Below are 21,558 nucleotides of genomic sequence, written 5' to 3'. Positions count from 1 at the left end.
TAAATAGTAAATAGTAGCAAAACTGAGGCAGAGGCGAAGATGTTATGGCTTATGAAGTATCAGGGGCTTAAGCAATTCTTTTTATTTTATATTGATATATTTAAATATTCATTTCAATATTTTTCTATATGCTTTGGGAAATTATTAAATAATAGAGGTCGGTTTAGTTGTTAGACACTGATGTTATACTGTTTTTACCAATTATTCAGCAAGTATAACAGTGTGATTCTATTATAGATGGTATTAAAATCGTGTTCCATGTTTGTAAGCTGTAACTTCCTAAACTCCTAATTGGGAAAATCCCTTTACAAATAAAAGCATAAATCTGCTTATTGCAGATGAATCACCCTGGGACTATTTTTCTTTGGGCCAATGCAGCTGCAACAGAAAAACAGATCACAAAGCCTTCAACTTTACCAGCAGCAGTCAAAAGAAAACTAATACTACTTGTTGTACGGTCAGAATTCCAAGTCACATGATATTCTTCTAACTATTTCTAATAATTTGATATATTTTTAAACCATTTTTATTGTGAAATTAGGGCAAAAGCAACTTATAATTCATTTGCTATAAATATTCCAAAATGACTTTCTGAAATGACTATATTTCTAAAAATATACATAAGTGGCTTACATATTAAAGCCTCCATCTGAAGAAAGTTATAGATAGATATTATTGCCAAAAGAATAATTTAAGATACAATATATAAGAAAGTGAACTTAAAATTGGTAAGTACCTCCAATCTGCTATTTTAACTTTACAACTTTTTTTTTAATATTACTTCAACATTTTGTATACTCTAATATTGAGACAGAATGTTAGTCCTATATATCCTTGTATCTTTTTTCTTTTTTTTTTGTCTTTTTGGGTCATACCTGGTGATGCTCAGGGGTTACTCCTGGCTCCACACTCAGAAATTACTAGCTGTGCTCAGGGAACCACATAGGAAGCTGGGAATCAAACTCGGGTCAGTGCAAGGCAAACACCCTACCCGCTGTACTATCACTCCAGCCCCTATATATCCAAGTATCTTATGGCCAGATTTTTTTCTTTAAAAGAGAGGAAACTAGGGATGGAGAGATAGTGGGTAAGGATGTTTGCCTGGGCTTGATCCCTGGTACCCGATATGGTCCCCCCAAGCTCACCTGAGCACAGAAATAGAACAAATCCCAGAACACTTCTAGGTGTGGCCTATCTGAGCCCATCAAAAATAGAGGAAACATACAAGTTTACACACACACATCTATAAACATAAACACTCTATCATCTATCTATTCATCTCTATCTAATCTATATCTATCTCTTTCTCCACCTATCTATCTATATCTCTATCTATCTATAAAACTTCAGTTTACTGGGAAGATCAGGTTTGATCAAGTTTCATCAAATTTTCCACTAAAACTTTCCGAGTAAAAAAATTTATACATTGATTCCATTGGGCCTTATATGTCACTTTCACCTAGTTTTATTGGAAAATAATAATTAAAAAATCAGCTTCATTTGTGGACTAGCCAAACATAATACACATATTCTTTTAGCAATTCAGGCATTATTCACTGTAAAATAGAAACTTCTACTCATTGTGGAAAAACGTAATCTTTCTATGTTTTATGTTGAATTCTATTTTCAGAAGAAAAAAATCCTTATAGGTAAAGATTATTCAAACTCCTGACTCTACTAAATTTATCACTTTCATTAACTGAGTTCCTAAGGAAACGATCCTTTCCTCATAATGCTTAGAAGTTACAACTAATTTTGATGTGCCTATACTATCCATAGGAAGTACTGTCCAATTTAAGTGCTGACTTAATTTGATCTGCTTTACTTCAGTTCTGTGGTAAGTATAAGAAAAGAAAAATTATTACGGTAAAATAAGCAGAGAAGTGGCAAAGACTGTACTCTCAATAAAGGTTTATGTGTGAATTTAATAAATACTAGTGCTTAAATCCTATTCTTATGAAAAAATAACAATAAATGATATTTAGAGAATTTAGACATGCGGATAATTATGTCTGTTTCTATAACTGAAACAGAGTATAGAGAGACAGAACATAGCCTTGTATGAGATAGAATATAGCCTTTGAAACTTTTTAATCACTTTTGAAACTCATTCTATAATTCTTCTCACCTATAAATACAAGATGTGGAAATAGGCAATTTGTAATAAATTCAATCTCTAAATCCATTCACATTAAATCAATACATAATCATTAATTGAAGATTTATTAATTAAATAATATGATTTTTACATTATTTATTAGCTCTCATTTGCTTTGGTTTATTTTATAAACTTAATACAAATGGCAAAATATTTCCATACTGGGTAGATCAGCAGTAGATTTTCTTTGGATAGGTGAGGTTTCATAAGTATATGTATGTTCAATACTTGGAATCATGCACACAAAGTGATTTCCAAAGTGATGACACATTTGCCATTTTGCTGCTATGTGTGGAAAATACTCTAACATTATAAGTAAGTTTTATTCTAAAGTTATGTGTTTAGGCAGATTTCATCTTCTAACATAAGTAACTGATTTTTATTTGAAGAAAAACTATGCATTGCTTTGGGAAGATAAGACTTGGATTCTGAATGTGATATTTAATATACAAAATAATTTCACACTAGCTTTGAATTAAGTTGATTACTAGAACTATGTGTAACTTTGTTTTATTATTGTCTCATCTCAAATATTATCTCTATGTAGTGACTCTCAACTGAGTTCAATTTTGCTCTTTAGAGAACATTGGTAATGTCTAAAGACATTTTTTAATACCACACTGGGATACCTTTGTGGTATCCAGATACCTTTTTGTTGCCAGATATCACTAATATCACTAACATTGGATGGCCAGTCCAAATTAATATCCAATCAGAGTTCAACATTTTTAATAAAAATACTGTCCTGTGGAATATTTGGATATTCTTATTATAAAAAAGTACAGTACTCTCTGTTGATCTGTTATTTTAAATTCAACTTGAAGTTCTGCCTAATATCTTACTACATTAAAGAGAGGCTAGAGCTTGCTACAGGCATTTGGTAAAAAATAAGACGTGCTGCTAAACATTCCACAAGGCCCATGATAGTGCCCAAATCCACTATCATCCTTTTATCTTAAACATAATCCCATTTCAAAGATTGTAAAAACACCAGGAATTATCTTGCTCGAAACGCCAAAGGTCACTCTGAAAATGATTATAATAATCTTCGTGTAATCTGTTCTTTCATATGATATGCCAGTCAATGTCCTACATTGATTTACTGCCTTTCCATTGGAACATGTTTAAGAATACAATCACAGATATAAAATGGGAATATTATATCTAATCATCTTCCATTGATTATGTTGAAGGTATATTTTATTTTAAAGAGTTAACATAAGCAATATTGAGTCATGTTTTCACTTTCATTTTAAAACTAAACATCATTTAAATTCTTAAAGCAAGACTCTGTAGGTTATCACTAGAATTGAGATTTATCAGGAGAATATAAAGTCTAAGACCCGGGATAATTAAGATTTAGATGCTTAGCACTAAGAACATAAAAATGAATATGGAAAATTTCTTCATTTAAAATTATCTATATAGTCCAAAGAATAAAAATTGGGAAGATATGTGAAATACTCACTAATTTATAGTTATTTCAATAAAATTTTATGAAAAACACTCTAATGTCTTCAAATACAGTGTCAGAACAGTGGTATAAATTCAAGTCCTCAGATGTAGGCTTAGACTCATCTTCAGAAAAAAAATTAAAATCCTGTACAAATTCTCCTGTCACATGTCTAAGGGATTTAACAAACTCTTCACAGAACTGATGTCTTAGTACAAAATATATATGGTGGTATCTGATATTATAAGGCCTTTATGTTTTAATTTTCTGCTATAAATTAGAAATGTCACAATTCTTAGAGCTACTGCCAAATTATCCTTTGCCCTTACTTTATAAGAATAATTTTTTCCCTTCCTTATTATCCCAATATAAAATAGCACCATAAAATTTCAAGGAATCTATTTAGATAAGCACTGTAGCACTGCAGCACTATCCTCCCATCATTCATTGATTTGCTTGAGCAGGCACTACTAATGTCTCACAATAAATTGTGAGATTTATTGTTACTGTTTTTGACATATCAAATATGTCATGGGTAACTTTCAAGGCTTTGCCCTGAGGGAAAGATACTCTTGGTAGCTTGCTGGGCTCTCCGAGAGGGACAGAGGAATTGAACTTAGGTAGGCCGTGTACAAGGCAAATGCCCTACCCTCTGTGCTATCGCTCTAGCCTTATTTATATAAGAACTGGATGAAAAGTTTATGGGTGATATATGTGAAAGTACTCTGGTCCTTATGGATTTCTTCTATCTGTCTGTATTAAAATGTAAATATTAGAGCAGTACTGCTTTCATTTACCTCCATTAACTAATGAAGCAAAAACAGAAGTAAAAATCAAACATATCCTAGGATTCACATAATGTCAAATTGTGTAAACATTCTAAGAACAGGGACAGTTTGATGGGATCCCAGAGGAGGCTATGCTCTTTAGGTCAATATTATTGGAAGAGAGAGCAAGATATCAAATAATCTCCTTATTACATGGGTTCAAAGAAAATCTAATAATTAAGAGGAGTACATAACCAATGGCAATAGAACTGGAAAATTGATGTATAGAAAAACAATTTGGAGCAACAAATGAGCAAAGACACTGTCACTGTCACTGTCCTCTCGTTGTTCATTGATTTGCTTGTACAGGCCCAATAACGTCTCCATTGTGACAATTGTCAGTGATAGCACAGCGGTAGGGCATTGGCCTTGCATGCAGTCGACCCAACTGATGCGGGATCATTTCCTTTCGCCCCTCTCGGAGAGCCCAGCAAGCTACTGAAAGTATCTCGTCAGCACAGTAAAGCCTGGAAAGCTACCTGTGACGTATTCAATATGCCAAACACAGTAACAAGTCCCACAATGGAGACGTTGCTGGTGCCTGCTCGAGGAAATCGATGAACAATGGGAGGACAGTGGCAATGAGCAAAGGTAATAGCACTGGAAAGTTGGCCTTTGGAACTGTGCAAACCTGGGGAATGGGGTGTGGGTATAGATGAGAGAAGTTATTGGGACATTGGTGGAGGGAAGTGGGCACTCTGGTGGTGAATGTGATATTGGAATGATATATGGTTGAAGTCTATCATTCATGGCAGTTTTAACCACACACACACACACACACACACACACACACACACACTGTCCTCTCGTTGTTCATCAATTTGCTCGAGTGGGCCCAGTAACGTCTCCATTGGAGACTTTGTTGTTACTGTGTTTGGCATATCGAATACATCACGGGTAGCTTGCCAGGCTATGCCATGTCTTGCCCACACGTTTTAAGCACAATGCTTCAAATAAAATAAAATACTGAAAACACCAATGTGGTTGGGAAGTGGCTAGACTTCTTACTGTCCTTCCTATGAGTTCCTAGTTCTATTGGAGGTGCAAATGATGAAACCTGTGAAGTACTGTGTCATCAAGGGATATAATATAAGCATGTGCGTATGTCTTATTTTGTCATATAGATGACTGTACTATTTCTTTAGATTATATTTTCTCTCTGGGATATAGCCAGAGACCTAAGGTCAAATTTGAACATCTGTAAATAGTTTCTATGCCTATATGTGTGCAGCAAAATTGAATAGGGGTTTGCACTTATCAAGAAGACACGTTCCACTGGTTTGGTTTTTTGTTATGTGCTTTGAACTTGGTAGCACTACTGTGCAGGCGAGATACTCTTGGTAGCTTGCCGGGCTCTCCAAGAGGGGCAGAGAAGTTGAACCTAGGTCAGCCGAACCAGCCGAGTGCAAGGCACACTCCCTGCCCGCTGTGCTATGGCTCCAGCCCTTCAACTTGGTAGTGAAAAGAAATTAATACATGTTAAATTTTACTCAGGCAAATTGTATTGTCTTCTCATTATATATAATTTGATCTCTTTTATAAATTTAAAAGTACTTTTTAAAAATTAAATATACTTGGGATTATATAACTATCATACTATTTATGTACATTTTTGTTAATTCTTTGAGTATTTTACTTTGAGTTTATGCAATGAAGGGTAAAAACATTGACTTGGCCTCTTGCTACTCTTAGAAACAACTACATGTAAATGAACAAGAGAAAAAGCAGGGTCGAAGAATTAAAGAAATGTCAACTCCTAATGTCTTATTGTTTTAAACAAAGGTATTTCACTAAGAGACTAAAGTAAAACTAGATTCATCTACTTGTGGGTACAAAAAGTAAGGACTTGAAATGAGCTATTGATTATTTTTTATTGCATGTATACTTGTGTGTATTGGGACCATACCTGGCTTTGTTCACCAATTACTCTAGACTCATTGCTCAGTAATCACTCCTAGTATTGGACAAAGGATCATATGTGGTGCTTTGGGGACCATATATAGTGCCAGAGATTCAAACATGGGTCAACCACAAGCAAGGTAAACACTTTAATCCCTGTACTATCTCTCCTGTCCACTAACATCTATTTCTAATTGTCTGAAGTTTATGAAATTATTATCATCTCAGATAATAATATGGGAGGAATATAAAAATATAAATATTTTGTTATAGTACTTGCCAGTGCATCCCAAGTATTATGCAATGACAAGGTAATTCACATTGCATGATTGCACGTTACATTAGCAATTATAACATCAGTATTAGCTATTTCTACTCTCAAAACCATGTAAAATAAATTGTTATTAATATCACTTTTAGAATTAGCTGTACAATGAAACTTACAAAAATGAGTTATAATGCATTGATGAAAATTCAAATCTGGAAATTAAAATTGAAGAACAAAAACTAACATTTTCAATATGCACTGTTAGTCAATCTTTCAATATCATTCACCAATTAGAGTCTAAATATTCTCTCAAATTACTTGTTCCAGGCATACAATTGAGAGACTGAATAGATTGTACAAGTGTTTAGGTGCTTGATTGGCATGTAAGCCAACCCCAGTTAAATCATCAGCACCACGTGTAGTCTCCGAAGGACCAACAAAGGTAATTTCTGAGCACAGAGCCAGAAGGTAGCCTTGAAAACTACTGGGGTGTGACCCCAAAACAAACCAAAATACTATAATTAAATGAATAATTATAATAAAAATTTTTCTCAATTTTACTAAACTTGAGTTCATTTGTCTTATTTCTCTCTTAGAGTATATTATACTGTCCCATGAATGATCCAGGTGTCCATAAACATTAAGACTATTTAGTGGAAAAGAACATAAATCAATTGAGAATCACAGATCTTGCCAGCTAAGTAATTTTGTATAGTTTTTCAACTATTATCATAAAAATTTACTGAAAATTTATTTATTAAAACAAGTTTCTTAAAAAAAAATGGAAATTCCCCTTTTTGTTTTGGATTTAGGTTTGCCTTAGAAGTAAACCTAAAATTATCAGGGCTATATTTTATTTGAATCAAAACTCTAGGGAATTATGTATGTTTTTATACTGAATACTATTCTATATTTACCATAGAGATTGTCAACTCTACTTTTCCAAATAGACATATCTCAGAATATAATAGACACATTCATTGGTAATGTGTCTCACTGCGGCTTTGGGACTCAAGTCAAGAGAGTGAATAGTGAGAATTATTAAGAACTCCTGGGGAATGTAATTGACTCTGCAGTAAAAGTGTTGAGGGCCTTAACCATCTATTTATCAAAAACAAATAAAAAACACTGGAATACATTTTTAAATAAATTTCCCATAAGAAAATCAATTCCTCCTTAAAATGGGAAAATTGCTAAAATTAGTGAGATTTTCTGTGTTTCCCTGTTTCTATCCACTATGCCTATGTAAACATTATTAGCTTTTCAGTGAACATTTTCAGTGTTACAAAACATTAATGCTAAAAAGTTGCAAAGGACTAAAAATTGACTAACTTTATTTTTATTCTTTCTTCAAAATTTCAAATAATATAAAATAAGAACTCTTACTAGTGTAAGATACAGAGGCATTCCTTTACATTTTGATATCTTTGAGATACAAGTTATGTTCTTCATTAAAACCAGTTAATGCATTTATGCAGAATAGTCAAAATGTACACTCAATCATACTTTAATATTTCTCTCTTTCTAAAAAAGCTATCTGTGCCACTAGTGAAGAGAACAAGCTCTCACATTTCTCATTTTCAATAAAACATTACCATCTTTTACTCACTCCTCCCCCCCTCACACTGGGGAAAATAAAATTTTACATGTGGAGAAGTTCTAAATGCTAGACAGAAATGATCCTTAGAGGGCAATTTTTATCCTCCACGGAAGTAATGCAGACTTCTTCCATTAGCATAGTCCCAGGGAGCAAAAGGTTAGGGAACTGGGACCGCCAACTCTACCTGAACACATAAGTCAACATTTCCTCCAAGTGGTGAGGGAGTGCGAGACTGCACCCACATGTGCATTAAAGTATCTGAAACGAGAAACAATAATTGCAATATATTACATTGGGATATACTGTACAGATGGTGACATTTTGTTTGTGGTTGTAGGGAAGAAAGGAAGGCAGTTTCCAGATCCCCCCCTCAACACCTACCACTTGGCATAGGATGTGGAAGTTGTTGAAGAAAGCTGAGGGGGTTTTGCCTCAGTTGAAACAGCTGGGGAACAGATGGAAGCTGATGTATAATTTGCCAAAGGCTTTATCCAAGGTCCCCACCCATTTTCCACCAAAGAAAAGTTAGTCAGGTGATTGCAGAAAAAAGCTCAGGGTCAAGAAATGCTGGAATTTGGAAAGTGCAGGAGAAACAGTCAAAAAAAATTAAATCCAAGACTATAGGAAATGCAAGTTCAAAATCGCAATTCCAAGGAGCATGTTTTTAATAAGAAGGAAAACATGGAAGCATTATGGGTGAAAACCGCAACAGAATTGTTAAAACAAGGATAAAAGTATCTTTAGAACTACCTCAATCACATGTATGATTTCTTTTTAGGTGATGATAGGAAGAATGGCATACCTATTCTTTGTAATATTGAACATAATTATATTATTTGTGATTATTATAAATTCAAGTATGTGCAATCCACATAGTTTTAGCTGTTGAATTTTACTGTGAGTTATTTTGGTTGCTGTGAACTCATTCAGTAAGTTCCTTTTGGATTTAAATATGAATTATCCCCAAACTTGTTCAAAGTCATCACTATGTGTATAAACCTCCTTTTGTATATTTGAATGGGTGTGTGTATGGATAGAGTACCTGTGTTCATTCCTTAAACCATTGGACCAAACTTTGCATTTCTATAGTTTGTGTTTGTGGTATTTTAAAAATCTTTTGAAGTACCACAAAAGTAAAGGAAATAGACTTCAAAATTAAATAATAGATAATAAGCTTGCTTGGTTGTAAACTTGCTCATTCATGCTTATATAATGGAATGTGTTCATCATGAATCATTCAAATTGAATTGTTCATGAGAAAATATGCTCTAACTTGGCTGGCAGCTTCCAGCTTTGCTGTACTGAAAGGAAAAGAGCATTGTCTCCACATAAAGAATAATCAGTCACAGATTTTAGAGATTTTAGACTAAGCAAGGCTCTGAGTTGGCAAAAACTTCATTAATTCAGTGATAATAGGGATCCTTGTAAGAGGATATTTTAGGTTGGAATTGAGCTTACAGCCTTTCAGAATAGTCAAAGGGAAAGCAGTTTTTTTAAAAAAAAAATTGCGTTACCTGAAAGTTTTACTCATTCTGTACTGAACAGCTTCATGGTCCAAAGACATAAGGGTTGGGAAGTCTGGAGCTAAAGAATAGTGGATGATAGAATGCAGTTTCCAGTCAGTGCCAGGTTAAGTTGGCATTGATTAAACATGGGCTGAGCCATCACACATCATCTATTAGGTAACTAACCTGGTCCCAGGGGCTTACTCTACAATACAGTTTAGCTCATGTGTGACCTATCACAGACCACTTCTTGCACTGGATAAAGTCCTTCCTGTGCTGCCAAGGTGGGGAGCCATTAAATACAGGAGAAAGTGACAAGTCCAGAAATGCGGTCAATAAATTATGAAGCATTTCTGACAGTGCCAATGCACCAGCCAGTGAAACATATTATGTGATCCCTTAGAGGAAAATTAATCCCTTAGTGCCAAAATTTTGATGCAAGCCTATTACTGTTGCTACTAGACTTAGAAATCTTTACATTTGGTTAATTCAATTCTGGAAAGGGTCAAACCTAATTTTTTTACAATAGAGTGCCTTGTCAACCGGATTTCCATTATGTACGGTACTTTTTACTTTAGTCAGACTTCCTCCAGGGAAGCAGAAAGGAAAAGAACTTTGAAAAGAGGGAGGTTAGTATATTTCAACATTGTGGGAAGAAATGTAAATATTTCTTGAAAACAACCTTTCCTCATCCACTTTTTTCCCATATTCCAATCTCTTCCACACCTATACCTTGATGCCAGTGTTCATTGGACTATTTTGTTTTGACTGTTCATCAATTTATTTCATTTCCTTTCTTAATTAAATTTTATTTCATTTTATTTTCCATTTCTTTTATCCGTAGTATTATAGGAAAGGCTCTTCAGCAAATGGTACAGGAAAACTTGACAGTGATGGACAAAAACAAAGAAATGGTATCACTAAAAACAGACACAAAAATTCGCGCCACATGAATTATAGATTTGAATGTAAGAACACAAACCATGAAATGCATTCAAGATATTGTTGATACTCTACATAGGGCCACAACATCAGAAACTTATTTCGAATAAATTACATAAGGAAAGGAAATTAAGGCAAGAATAAAAGGACCTAGATCATTTAAAAAATTTTTAACACAGCAACAAATAAAAAAACACCAAAAACTTTTGTCTTTTATATTCTAACTTATTTTATCTCACATAATCCCCTTTTCATTGGGTTGCAAGTAACGAACTTTTGCTCCTTTTATAGTTTACTGGATTCTATTGTGTGCTGATACCACAGCTTCTTTTTCTAGTTATCTATTAATGGGCATTTTGATTGTTTCCAAATCTTAGCTATTGCAAATAATGATGCAAAAACTTTAAGGTGAATATAATTTTTGAGTTAATAATTTCGAATTTTTAGATAGATATCCAGAAATGGGATTGCTCGATCATATGATAGTCATGAGGGAGCACCCGGCTATTTTCCAATGGAAAATGAAAAAGAAGCTTAGGTACTCCAAATTATCATGATTGAGTTGCCATTATACTAAAGATGAACTTGATGAGAATTACAGAAGCTAGTATAATTGCCTGTACTTAGCTTATGAGGTGTTAAAAAGGATAGAGAAATATTATTTTTATAGTATACTGGTGATGTTTTTCAACTTTATTGCAGGATACTACAAAGATATATTAGATTCTGTATTCTATGGATCCTTAGAAAGAAGATGGAATGTTATACTATAAATTATCATGAACTTTTATGAATTTATGCTATATATAAATTTCACATCATGCATTTATTTCATATATAATCTAAAAATTTTATTTTATTTTATTTTTGCTTTTTGCGTCACAACTAGCGATGCACAGGGGTCCTTACTGGCTCTGCACTCAGGAATTACTCCTGACAGTGCTCGGGGGACCATATGGAATGCTTGAAGTCTAACTCAGGTTGGCCATGTGCAAGGCAAATGCCCTACCTGCCGTGCTATTGCTCTAGCCTCTATAATCTAAACATTTTAAAACTTTCTATTTTCAAGTTATATAGACATAGCTTTATAGATAACATATGGGACAGTGCTACACAAACTAATAGAACAGTATTTTTCAGTCTTATCCTCTTGGAGCATTCTAAGCGCATATATGTGTATATACATATACATGTATGTGTATATGTGTATATATACACATATGTATATATTTATATATGTGTGTGTGTGTATGTATGTATGTATGTATGTCGTGGCCGTGTGACAACTTTTTTAGTTTGGAGAACCTGGCAGGCTATCAAAAGTATCCTGCCCGCACGGCAGAGTCTGGCAAACTTCCCGTGTTGTATTCAATATGCCAAATACCAGTAACAATGATGAGTCTCATCCTCCTCATCCTGAAAGAGCATTGAAATGGCTCTTTTAAAATCTCAGCGCTAGGAAGGAGACGTTACTGGTGCCTGCCCTAGACAATCTACGAAAAACAGGATGATCGTGATCGTGATGTATGTATACCAAAGAAATGGTATCACTAAAACCAGACACAAAAATTTGTACAGCGTGAATTACAGATTTGAATGTTAGAACGCAAACCATGTGCAACACGCACAAACCAGAAAGTGTTGTCTTTCATCTCATATAATCCTCTTTCCACAGGGATACAAACAATAAACTTTCACTCTTTTCATAGCTCATCAGAACTCTATTGTATTTCTCAATAGAATTGTACACTATTGTATAGTTCAATAGAATTTTATTATATTACACACAGATATATATGTATATGTATACATATATTCTATTACACACATATATGTATATATTTATATATATATGTCACATTTATCTATACTGAGCTTGACTGTACTTTTGAGACACAGGTCTCACATTTGATCACACAAATATTTATATACTGGTTACAGTTCTTTTTTTTTTTTAGGATCAGTCTGTTTAATTGTACTAGATCACAAGTAAATATGTTAAGTAAATCTGAGACAAAATTTATATCTTTTCTGCTTCCTAGAGAGGTTTTTTATTTTCCTGTTGCTGTTGTAAGAACAGTTCCACGTTTTGCTTTTATTTTTAAAGAAGATAAATAGATGCTTCCCTAATTAAGGTAGGGGTTCGTAACTTCAGGACAGAAGTCTATCTTGCCCTGTAACCTAGTTCAGTCTGACTGTCTTTGGTTTATGTTTCTCTCATTTAAGTAATTAGATAATAAATGTCTGTAATAGGATTTATAATACTGAGAGTTTTTGAGTAAATGAACTAAATCAAATTTTCTCTTCTGTTGTGGTTTTTGTTGTTTTCTAGACTCCCAGGAAGGAAACTACAAGTCAGAAGTGAATAGCAAACCCAGAAAGGAAAGGACAGCTTTTACCAAAGAGCAAATCAGAGAACTTGAAGCTGAGTTTGCCCATCATAATTACCTGACTAGACTGCGACGCTATGAGATAGCAGTGAATCTGGATCTCACCGAAAGACAGGTGAGGTTGGGCAGTGCCATGTAATGATATTTTTTAATTGCTTTAGACTAAAAATTGTCTTTCTTTTTTATATATTTAAATCCCTGGGTGATTTAAATATCAATTGGACAATTGACATACTGTCTCATAAAGTTTTTTCCACCCAACTGACACATTTAAAGACATCAGTATCACATATATATGCATATATAATATATATTACATGTATTATATATATAAATTTATTTTGGTTTGGGAGACAATATCTGGTGTTTCTCAGGACTTACTCCTGGCTTTACACTCACGAATCACTCTTGGTGGGCTAGTGGGTGCTAGGATCAAACCGAGGTCTGCTATGTGCAAGGCAACCACCCTACTCCCTGTACTATCTCCCCACCCCCCAGTAACAAGATAGCAATGTTTTAAATAAAATTATAATCATTCGATTTAAGAATGATTTTTTTCTGCCATGCCTTTCCAATGTTTTTGGTTCAGAGTACTATTTATTTTATATAAAGATGATATATGGTGAGGAATTTTATTTGTTCACATTTTTAAATTTTCTTATTTTGCAATGACAAATTAGTTTCATTATTACTCTAGATAAGATGCAATAAGGTGTTACTGCAATAAGGTGTTGCAGTTGCAGTAACACATTAACTTCTAAATCTCTAAAGTATAACTTAAACAATTTTTTTCTCACTTCTCATACTGAACTTTGTTAAGTCCAGCATTGAAAAGTATTATTGGTCCAAACTGAATCTCTGGCATCTTGACTGCTATTGTCCTTGGTAACCACCAAGAGGTAAGGAAAAGTTGATGTTTCTTCTAAACACTTCAGTTGGAAATGAATCATGCCACTTCTGTTTACAATCTAATGTTCAGAAATTATCAATGGTACCAGTAAAGTTCAAGGAAGCTAAGGTAAGTAGGGGTATATAATCATTGTAAACATTTCTGCCCTGTTGGTAAACTATTTTTGAAATTGCACTGCTCTCTGACATGCAAACTTTAGGTACTCATTTATGTTGTAAACTTCAAAGTTATTAATGATCTACAGATCTAGTGGGCTGGAGCGATAGCACAGTGGTAGGGCACTTGCCTTGCATGCAGCCAGTCTGGCCGAGACGGGTTCAATTTCTCCGCCCCTCTTGGAGAGCCTGGCAAGCTACCGAGAGTATCCCGCCCTCACGGCAAAGCCTGGCAAGCTATCCATGATGTATTCAATATGCCAAACACAGTAACAACAGTCTCAAAATGGAGACATTACTGGGCCCACTCGAGCAAATAGATGAACAACGGGATGACAGTGTTGACAGTGTTGACAGATCTAATAAATAATCGCTAATATTATTTTGGACTAATAACATTCTATGTTCTTTCTTGGATTTTATTTTAATGATTAGATTACTCCAATGAAGTTCCCTAATGCACTCCCTTTATCTATTCTTATTTGCTTTAGTATCTAGCCTATGGATAGTTTACTGTTGGTAATCCTTAACACATATGCAAGCAGCTTCTTGGACAGTGCACATATGATTGATGCTCTACAGATAGGGTCTCATTTGCTTTCTTTATCTACCACTTCCCTAGTGGAACCAAGTAAACTTCAACAGGGTATTGGTAAATTACCATATATGACAAGACAGTTTTTCAGTTGCTGAATTTATCTAGCATTTCTTCTCTTAATTTACAAGTTCAGTTTTGTAAACGGTTTTGGGGTAGAGAAAATATACAGATGCATACTTTCATCTGGTTTTGTGGACTGGTAGATTATATATTAGTATTATGACTGGTACCCAACTTAAGCAATACAGGATTTTCCTTTCCTTGAACTTCACATATAAATCTGGTTCTATAAGCATGCATTTGAATTTCTGGAAAGCAGTTTCCAAAATCAATAACATCAGACATCTGTTTGATTTTTTTTTCATCTGAGAGTGGGGTGGGAAGGTAAGAAATAAGAAATAAATAGTCTTATATTAAGTCTGTGAATTTTAGGAAATATAACACTGCTGTAACATCACTAAACGTGAAGGAAATTAGAAAACAGTTGACAAAAATGATGGAATTTGGTACTATGTCAAGAAAAAAGTGAGTTCTGTGATTTCTAATCTGGAAATTGTGACTTTGATTATCTGATCCTAAAGCAGAGATTTTTTATTTCTGGTTAAGAATAATTTATTTTTAGAAGCAATTCTGTCTTTAACTTGGATATTTTGTTTCTATATACTTTCAAAAGTTTATTATTGTTTTATTCAGTTCACTTCTTTGTTTATCTGTGTACCACATATGAACACTTTATGTTTGTCTTTCTCTCTCTGACTTATTTTACTAAACTTATTAACTTCTAGGTCCATTCTTGTTGCTACATAAAGGGTTTTACTTCTTTTTAAGACTGAGCACTGGTCTACTGTATAGTTATACTATATGATTACCTACATCAAAGTCCTATAAATTGAAGTTATTTTAGATAAACTTTCTTCACAACTTTCTATTTATAGATAATTATAAGTGCAATTCCATGTATAAATTTATATACATGTATATATACATACAAATTTATATACAAATTTATATACATGTATAATACATACAGATATATATGTATGTATATATGCATATGTACATATATGTATAGGTATGGAATGGAGTGATAGCACAGTGCATAGGGCATTTGCCTTGCATGAGGCCGACCTGGGTGACCTGGGTTGGATTACTCTGCTTCTTTTGGAGAGTCTGGCAAGCTACCGAGAGTATCTTGCCCGCACAGCAAAGCTACCCATGACGTTTTCGATATGCCAAGCACAGTAACAAGTCTCACAATGGAGACGTTAGTGGGCCCGCTTGAGCAAATCGATGAACGATGGGAAGACAGTGCTACAGTGCTATGTATAGGTATATACATGCACACCTTTTTTAAAGATCCCTTTCAGTTTTCTATCAGTTACTTTTTTCTATGTAGTAAATGGCTGAAAACTCTTAGTGACTTCAAATAATAAGAAATATTTTATTTATTGCAAATTTGTGTGTCCAGAATTTTGACTGAACTCTAGTGGGTGGTTCTACTGCTGCCCTTCCTTACCTAATATATTTTCTTAGGGCTGTAGTCAGTGAGAGAATGGTTTTCTCCTCTGGGACCACTTGCCTCTGTTGCATGCAGTTTTGTTTAATAATTGATTCTTTGATATTCCTAAATGACAGTAAAATTATTCCTGGTACTACTTCAAGGCAAAGGAGGTTACTGCATTTGAATATAAATTTTCAGTCAAAGCTAAGTCTGTAGAGAACTCTTTTATAACAGAAAGATTAAACTGTTTTAAGAAAAATATGGAGTCCCCAAACCCAGATTTATTATTTGTAGTTCTGTGCAAGTAAACAGGGAACAATCTCCTCAAAGCACAAAATGAAATTAAAACTACCTGCTCTTTATTTTGTTCATGTTTATACATCAGCATAAATCTTAAAGTTATTTTACCATAAACTATAGAATAAGTACCATCTAGAGGTAGGAGATGCTTTTTTCTTCTAAAAAATATTTTTAAATTTTTTATTGAATCACTGTGATAGAACATTAAAAATTTGTTCATGATTGTATTTCAGTCATACAGTGTTCCAATACCTACCCCTTCACCAATGTAGTTTTCCAGCACCAGTGTCCCTAGTTTCTCCACAATCCTTCAAACTTCCATCTCCCAGACCATTGACTAACCACTGGCCAGTCCTCCTGGCTCGTTTTCTTTGGCCTTGGATATTAGTTTCATACTGTTTTATTTTTCATATCCCCTCAAATAAATGCAGTCATTCTATATCTCTCCCTTTCCTTCTGACTCATTTCACTCATCATGATGCTCTCCAAGTCATCCATTTGTAGAAAAATTTCATGACCCCATTTTTTCTAACAGCTGTGTAGTATTCCATTGTAGAAATGTACCACAGTTTCTTTATCCATATATCTGTTCTCAGGCACTTAGGTTGTTTCCAGATTCTGGCTATTGTGAGTAGTGCTGCAATTTACATAGAGCTGCAGATGGTTTTTCTGTTGTGTGCTTTTGGACCCCCAGGGTATATTCCCAGACATGGTATTGTTGAATCAGATGGAAACTCAATTTCTAGTTTTTTGAGGAATGTCCATATTGTTTTCCAAAAAAGGCTGGACCATTTGGCATTCCCACAAGCAATGATTAAGGGTTGTTAGGAGATATTTTCTATCCAATTCTCTTCCAATAAAATGATTGAGCTATCAGCTAGAAATAAAAATCTTATTAATACAAGCTAGAAAGACTTTGCTAAAATGGACAGAAAATACAAAATTAAGGCAAGTATTAACAGACCACATCATATTCAATCGGCGGTTTTGCCTAACCGATGTTGCTGTTGTCCCAAAATTCCAAACGGGATCAGACCACCGTCTTCTTCGTGCAAAATTCTACCTCACAGAACGAGGAGAAAAGAATGCAAGGTTTAAGAAGAAGACTCCCAGAACAACCACCAACTGGGAACTCTTTGGCTCTGTTGCAGCAACATGGGAAGATGCCGTCATTGACAACATTGATGAGGAATACGATCGAATGATTCAGCACCTCCATGATTGTGCAAGGAATGCCAAGAGAGAGATAACCACAAAAAACCGTCTTTCTTCGAACACTCTTGAACTTATTCGCCAACGTGGCGTGGCACGTGCCTCAGGCAACCACAAGCAAACGTCCGAACTGGCAAAACAGTGCAGAAAAGCCATCAAGGATGACCTCAAAAACAGGAGAGCAGCAGTACTGGTAGATGCAGCAGAAGCTGGGAAAAACATTCGTAATGCCCGCCTGTCCTTCACCAACTACAAAACCAAGATGACTGCCCTCCGACATCATGATGGATCTATCACATCTTCCAGAAGGGCAATGGAGAAGATTATTCATGAATTCTACTCAGATCTCTTTAATAGCCACATCCACTTGCCCACATACCACATACCACATGATGGATATGTCGTTCCCAATGTTCTCCCTTCCGAAATCCAACATGCCATCTCGTCGGTAAAGAAACAAAAAGCACCTGGCCCAGACAAGATCAGACCTGAACACCTGAAGAACTTACCATCAGTACTCATCAATACATTAGCTCGACTCTTCACACGCTACCTGTCTGAATGCAAGGTTCCATCCCAATGGAAAACCAGCAAGACTGTACTACTATACAAGAAAGGAGACATCCACGACATTGGCAACTATCGCCCAATCTGCCTATTGTCTGTCATCTACAAACTATTCACTCGAGTCATCCTGAATAGGATTAGCAGAACACTAGATGAAGGACAACCATGTGAACAAGCTGGATTCCGAAAAGGATTCAGTACCATCGACCATATCCACACAATAACCAAGCTCATTGAGGTATCTCGGGAGTTCAAGATGCCGCTCTGTCTAACGTTCATTGATTTAAAGAAGGCCTTTGATTCTGTTGAGACAGAAGCGGTCATGGAAGCCCTAGCCAATCAGGGCGTACAAACTCAATACATCAGGATCCTTCGTGAGCTCTATTGCGGATTCACTACCAAGATCTCACCATTCTACAAAGAAGTAATCATCCATATCAAGAGAGGGGTTCGGCAGGGTGATACCATTTCACCAAAACTCTTCAGTGCCACCCTCGAGAACATCATGCGACAACTAGAATGGGAAAACATGGGAGTGAAGATAGATGGTCGGCAACTACACCACCTCCGCTTTGCTGATGACATAGTTCTAATAACACCAAACATCAGCCAAGCAGCACAAATGCTTGCGGACTTTGACCGTGAGTGTGGAAAGGTTGGACTACAGCTGAATCTTACGAAGACAATGTTTATGAGAAACAGCCTTGTTCCTGACGCTCCATTCGCTCTCAACGGAACCACCATCTCCGAATGCAACAGTTATATATACTTAGGTCGAGAAATCAACATGATGAATGACCTGGCACCTGAGTTACGCAGGAGGAAGAGAGCGGCTTGGAATGCCTTCAAGAGCATTGAAGAAATAACTAAAAGGACAAAAAACCTCCAACTACGAGCACATCTCTTTGATTCCACTATTCTTCCTGCATTAACATATGCCTCAGAGACCTGGACCCTACGAAAACAGGATGAGAACACTATTCGGGTCTCTCAAAGAGGAATCGAAAGAACTATGCTTGGAATATCACGATTCACTCAAATGAGAGATAGAATCCGGAGTTCTGATCTTCGTCAACGCTCAAGAATCAGAGACGCTGTCTCATTTGCCAAGACATCAAAAATCAGATGGGCTGGACATGTAATGAGGTTTACAGACAACCGCTGGACTAGAGCCATTACTGATTGGATTCCACGAGACATCAAAAGATCACGTGGACGCCCACCTATAAGATGGTCAGACTTCTTCGTCAAGACCCTAAATGATCGGTTTGAGGCTCTACATGTTCCTAAAACGAACAGATACCATTGGGCTACGCTAGCACGCAACCGTGAGGAATGGAGACGTTACTGGCACCCGCTCGAATAAATCGATGAATAACGGGGATTAAGTGATTAAGTGATTAACAGTTGTGATATGTTGAATATTATAGGAGAGAAGTGGTAGGATTTTATGGAAGGATATTCCTGAATATGCCAATGTTGATTTGGTACCTATACTTCAATGCACATGCAATTTCTTAAATTAAGAATCTGAAGGATTTATTTGTATTTTCAAAGCTAAATTTTACTGTTAAATTTATCAGAAAAATATGTTCTTTATCAACTTTGCTTTAAAGTGTCAAAGTATGTATTTTTAAACATACCATGGCTCATGTTTAATGAAATTGATCCTGTTTACATTTTCTTAAGATTGTACTTTTAAACTTGTAGATGTATTTATAAATGTAACCCTCTTCATTATTTTTTAAATTTGGGTATTACTATATTAATACCTTGATGTTTCATTCATTTTATGAATGTTTATCTCTGTAACCTATATCTTTACCCTACATATTCTTAAATAATGCATTTATAAAACTTATATGTGGAAAATATTTTTGCTATAGAAATTCACTTTTTCATTTTATTTTTCAGATTCCTCTTTTCTATGCTTTGAAATAATATCAGATCTTGTAATGTAACCTAAATATATAAACCAGAGATTATTAATTATAACTCCAAATTTTAAAAGCTGTTCCTTCATTCTAATAGAATTTTTTATTCCTAATACACTTTTTGACTTCATAAAATCCTTTATAAAACTTGGAGGGTCCACACCTGGCAATGCTCAGGGCTTCTGCCTCTGTGTTCAAGGGTCACTCCTGGCAAGCTTGGGTGACTATATGGGATACCAGGAATCAAACTCAGGTTAATTGCAAGTTAGGAAAGTGCCCACTGTAAATTCCTCTGGCCTTGAGGCCTTTAAAAATTTTAATTCAGGGATAAAATATATATGCTTTTAATATACAGGGCACACACATATTAAACAATTTTAATCTACAGTACAATTACTTTTTATAGAATTAACTTTTCCTATACAAAAATTATGTTGTAATTAGAGTATGTTTATATATAAATGATTTTACTTACATAATCTGTTAATAAGATATATACATATTAAATGACATCCATAATAAACTTCCTGAATTTCATTATAATGGCTTGCAATAATGATGTTTTCTTCTATGAAAATATGATGTTGGTTAAATACTTAAATATCACTCAAACTTTGAATTTTCAAATCCCTACCAAAGAACAGTAATGTGATGTCATACACAAAATGTGCCACGCACTCATGTTTGTCTTTCATGATACAATGACTTTAAAATGAATGGAAATCTGTAGTGCTTTTGAGCTCATTTACTACCCATGGCATGTAGCTTTTGAAGAATACTAGTATATTATTTACAAATGGAGATATTTGAACCAAGTAAAACTTCAGACATTTTTAATTATATAAATTGGTTAGTAGAAAAAGTTGTCATCCCAGTGATCCCAGAGTTTTTAGTCACCACTTTCTAATTTCTCATTTACCCATATCAGTCAGCAGCTAATAATCCTTAGCTGGCAGAATCAGTTAGAATATTTTGAGCAGTCAATTTAAACTCTCTCCTACTCTACAGTTTTTTCTTAAAATTTGATGAGCTTATTCTGGCTCTTTCATCCACCCAAATAAACTTGGAAGGTATCTCATAGGGGAAAGAAGAGAGAAAGCAGCAGTATGCGACTATAAAAAGGAGTGACTGTGCATATATATTCACTTTTGTATTTGACTCACACCCAACTGGGCTAAGGATGTTCTTGAGACTCTTGCTCAGATCTCACTCCTATTTGGCCTCTGGGTGGAAAGGGTGGGTGTTTGTGGTGCCAGTTATTGAACCCAGTCAGCTGCATGCAAAATAAGTGCTTACTGCTGTACCGTCTCTTCAAGCCAAAATGGATATTTTTTATACA

General features: G+C 34.9%; 1 protein-coding gene across 1 annotated transcript in view; it reads left to right on the top strand.

The window, feature by feature from the left end:
* Positions 1 to 21,558, top strand: part of MEOX2 (mesenchyme homeobox 2) — a 72,320-nt gene that overhangs the window by 39,266 nt on the left and 11,496 nt on the right. The window contains exon 2 of the mRNA XM_056118361.1: positions 12,985 to 13,157. Within this exon, the coding sequence (XP_055974336.1) occupies positions 12,985 to 13,157 (173 nt within the window). The remainder of the gene's footprint in view (positions 1 to 12,984; positions 13,158 to 21,558) is intronic.

The sequence above is a fragment of the Sorex fumeus genome, unplaced genomic scaffold (assembly GCF_029834395.1).
Source record: "Sorex fumeus unplaced genomic scaffold, SorFum_2.1 ptg000037l, whole genome shotgun sequence".
NCBI lineage: Eukaryota > Metazoa > Chordata > Mammalia > Eulipotyphla > Soricidae > Sorex > Sorex fumeus.
Note: the sequence above shows the minus strand (reverse complement) of the source record. Positions and strands in the feature narration are given on the sequence as shown.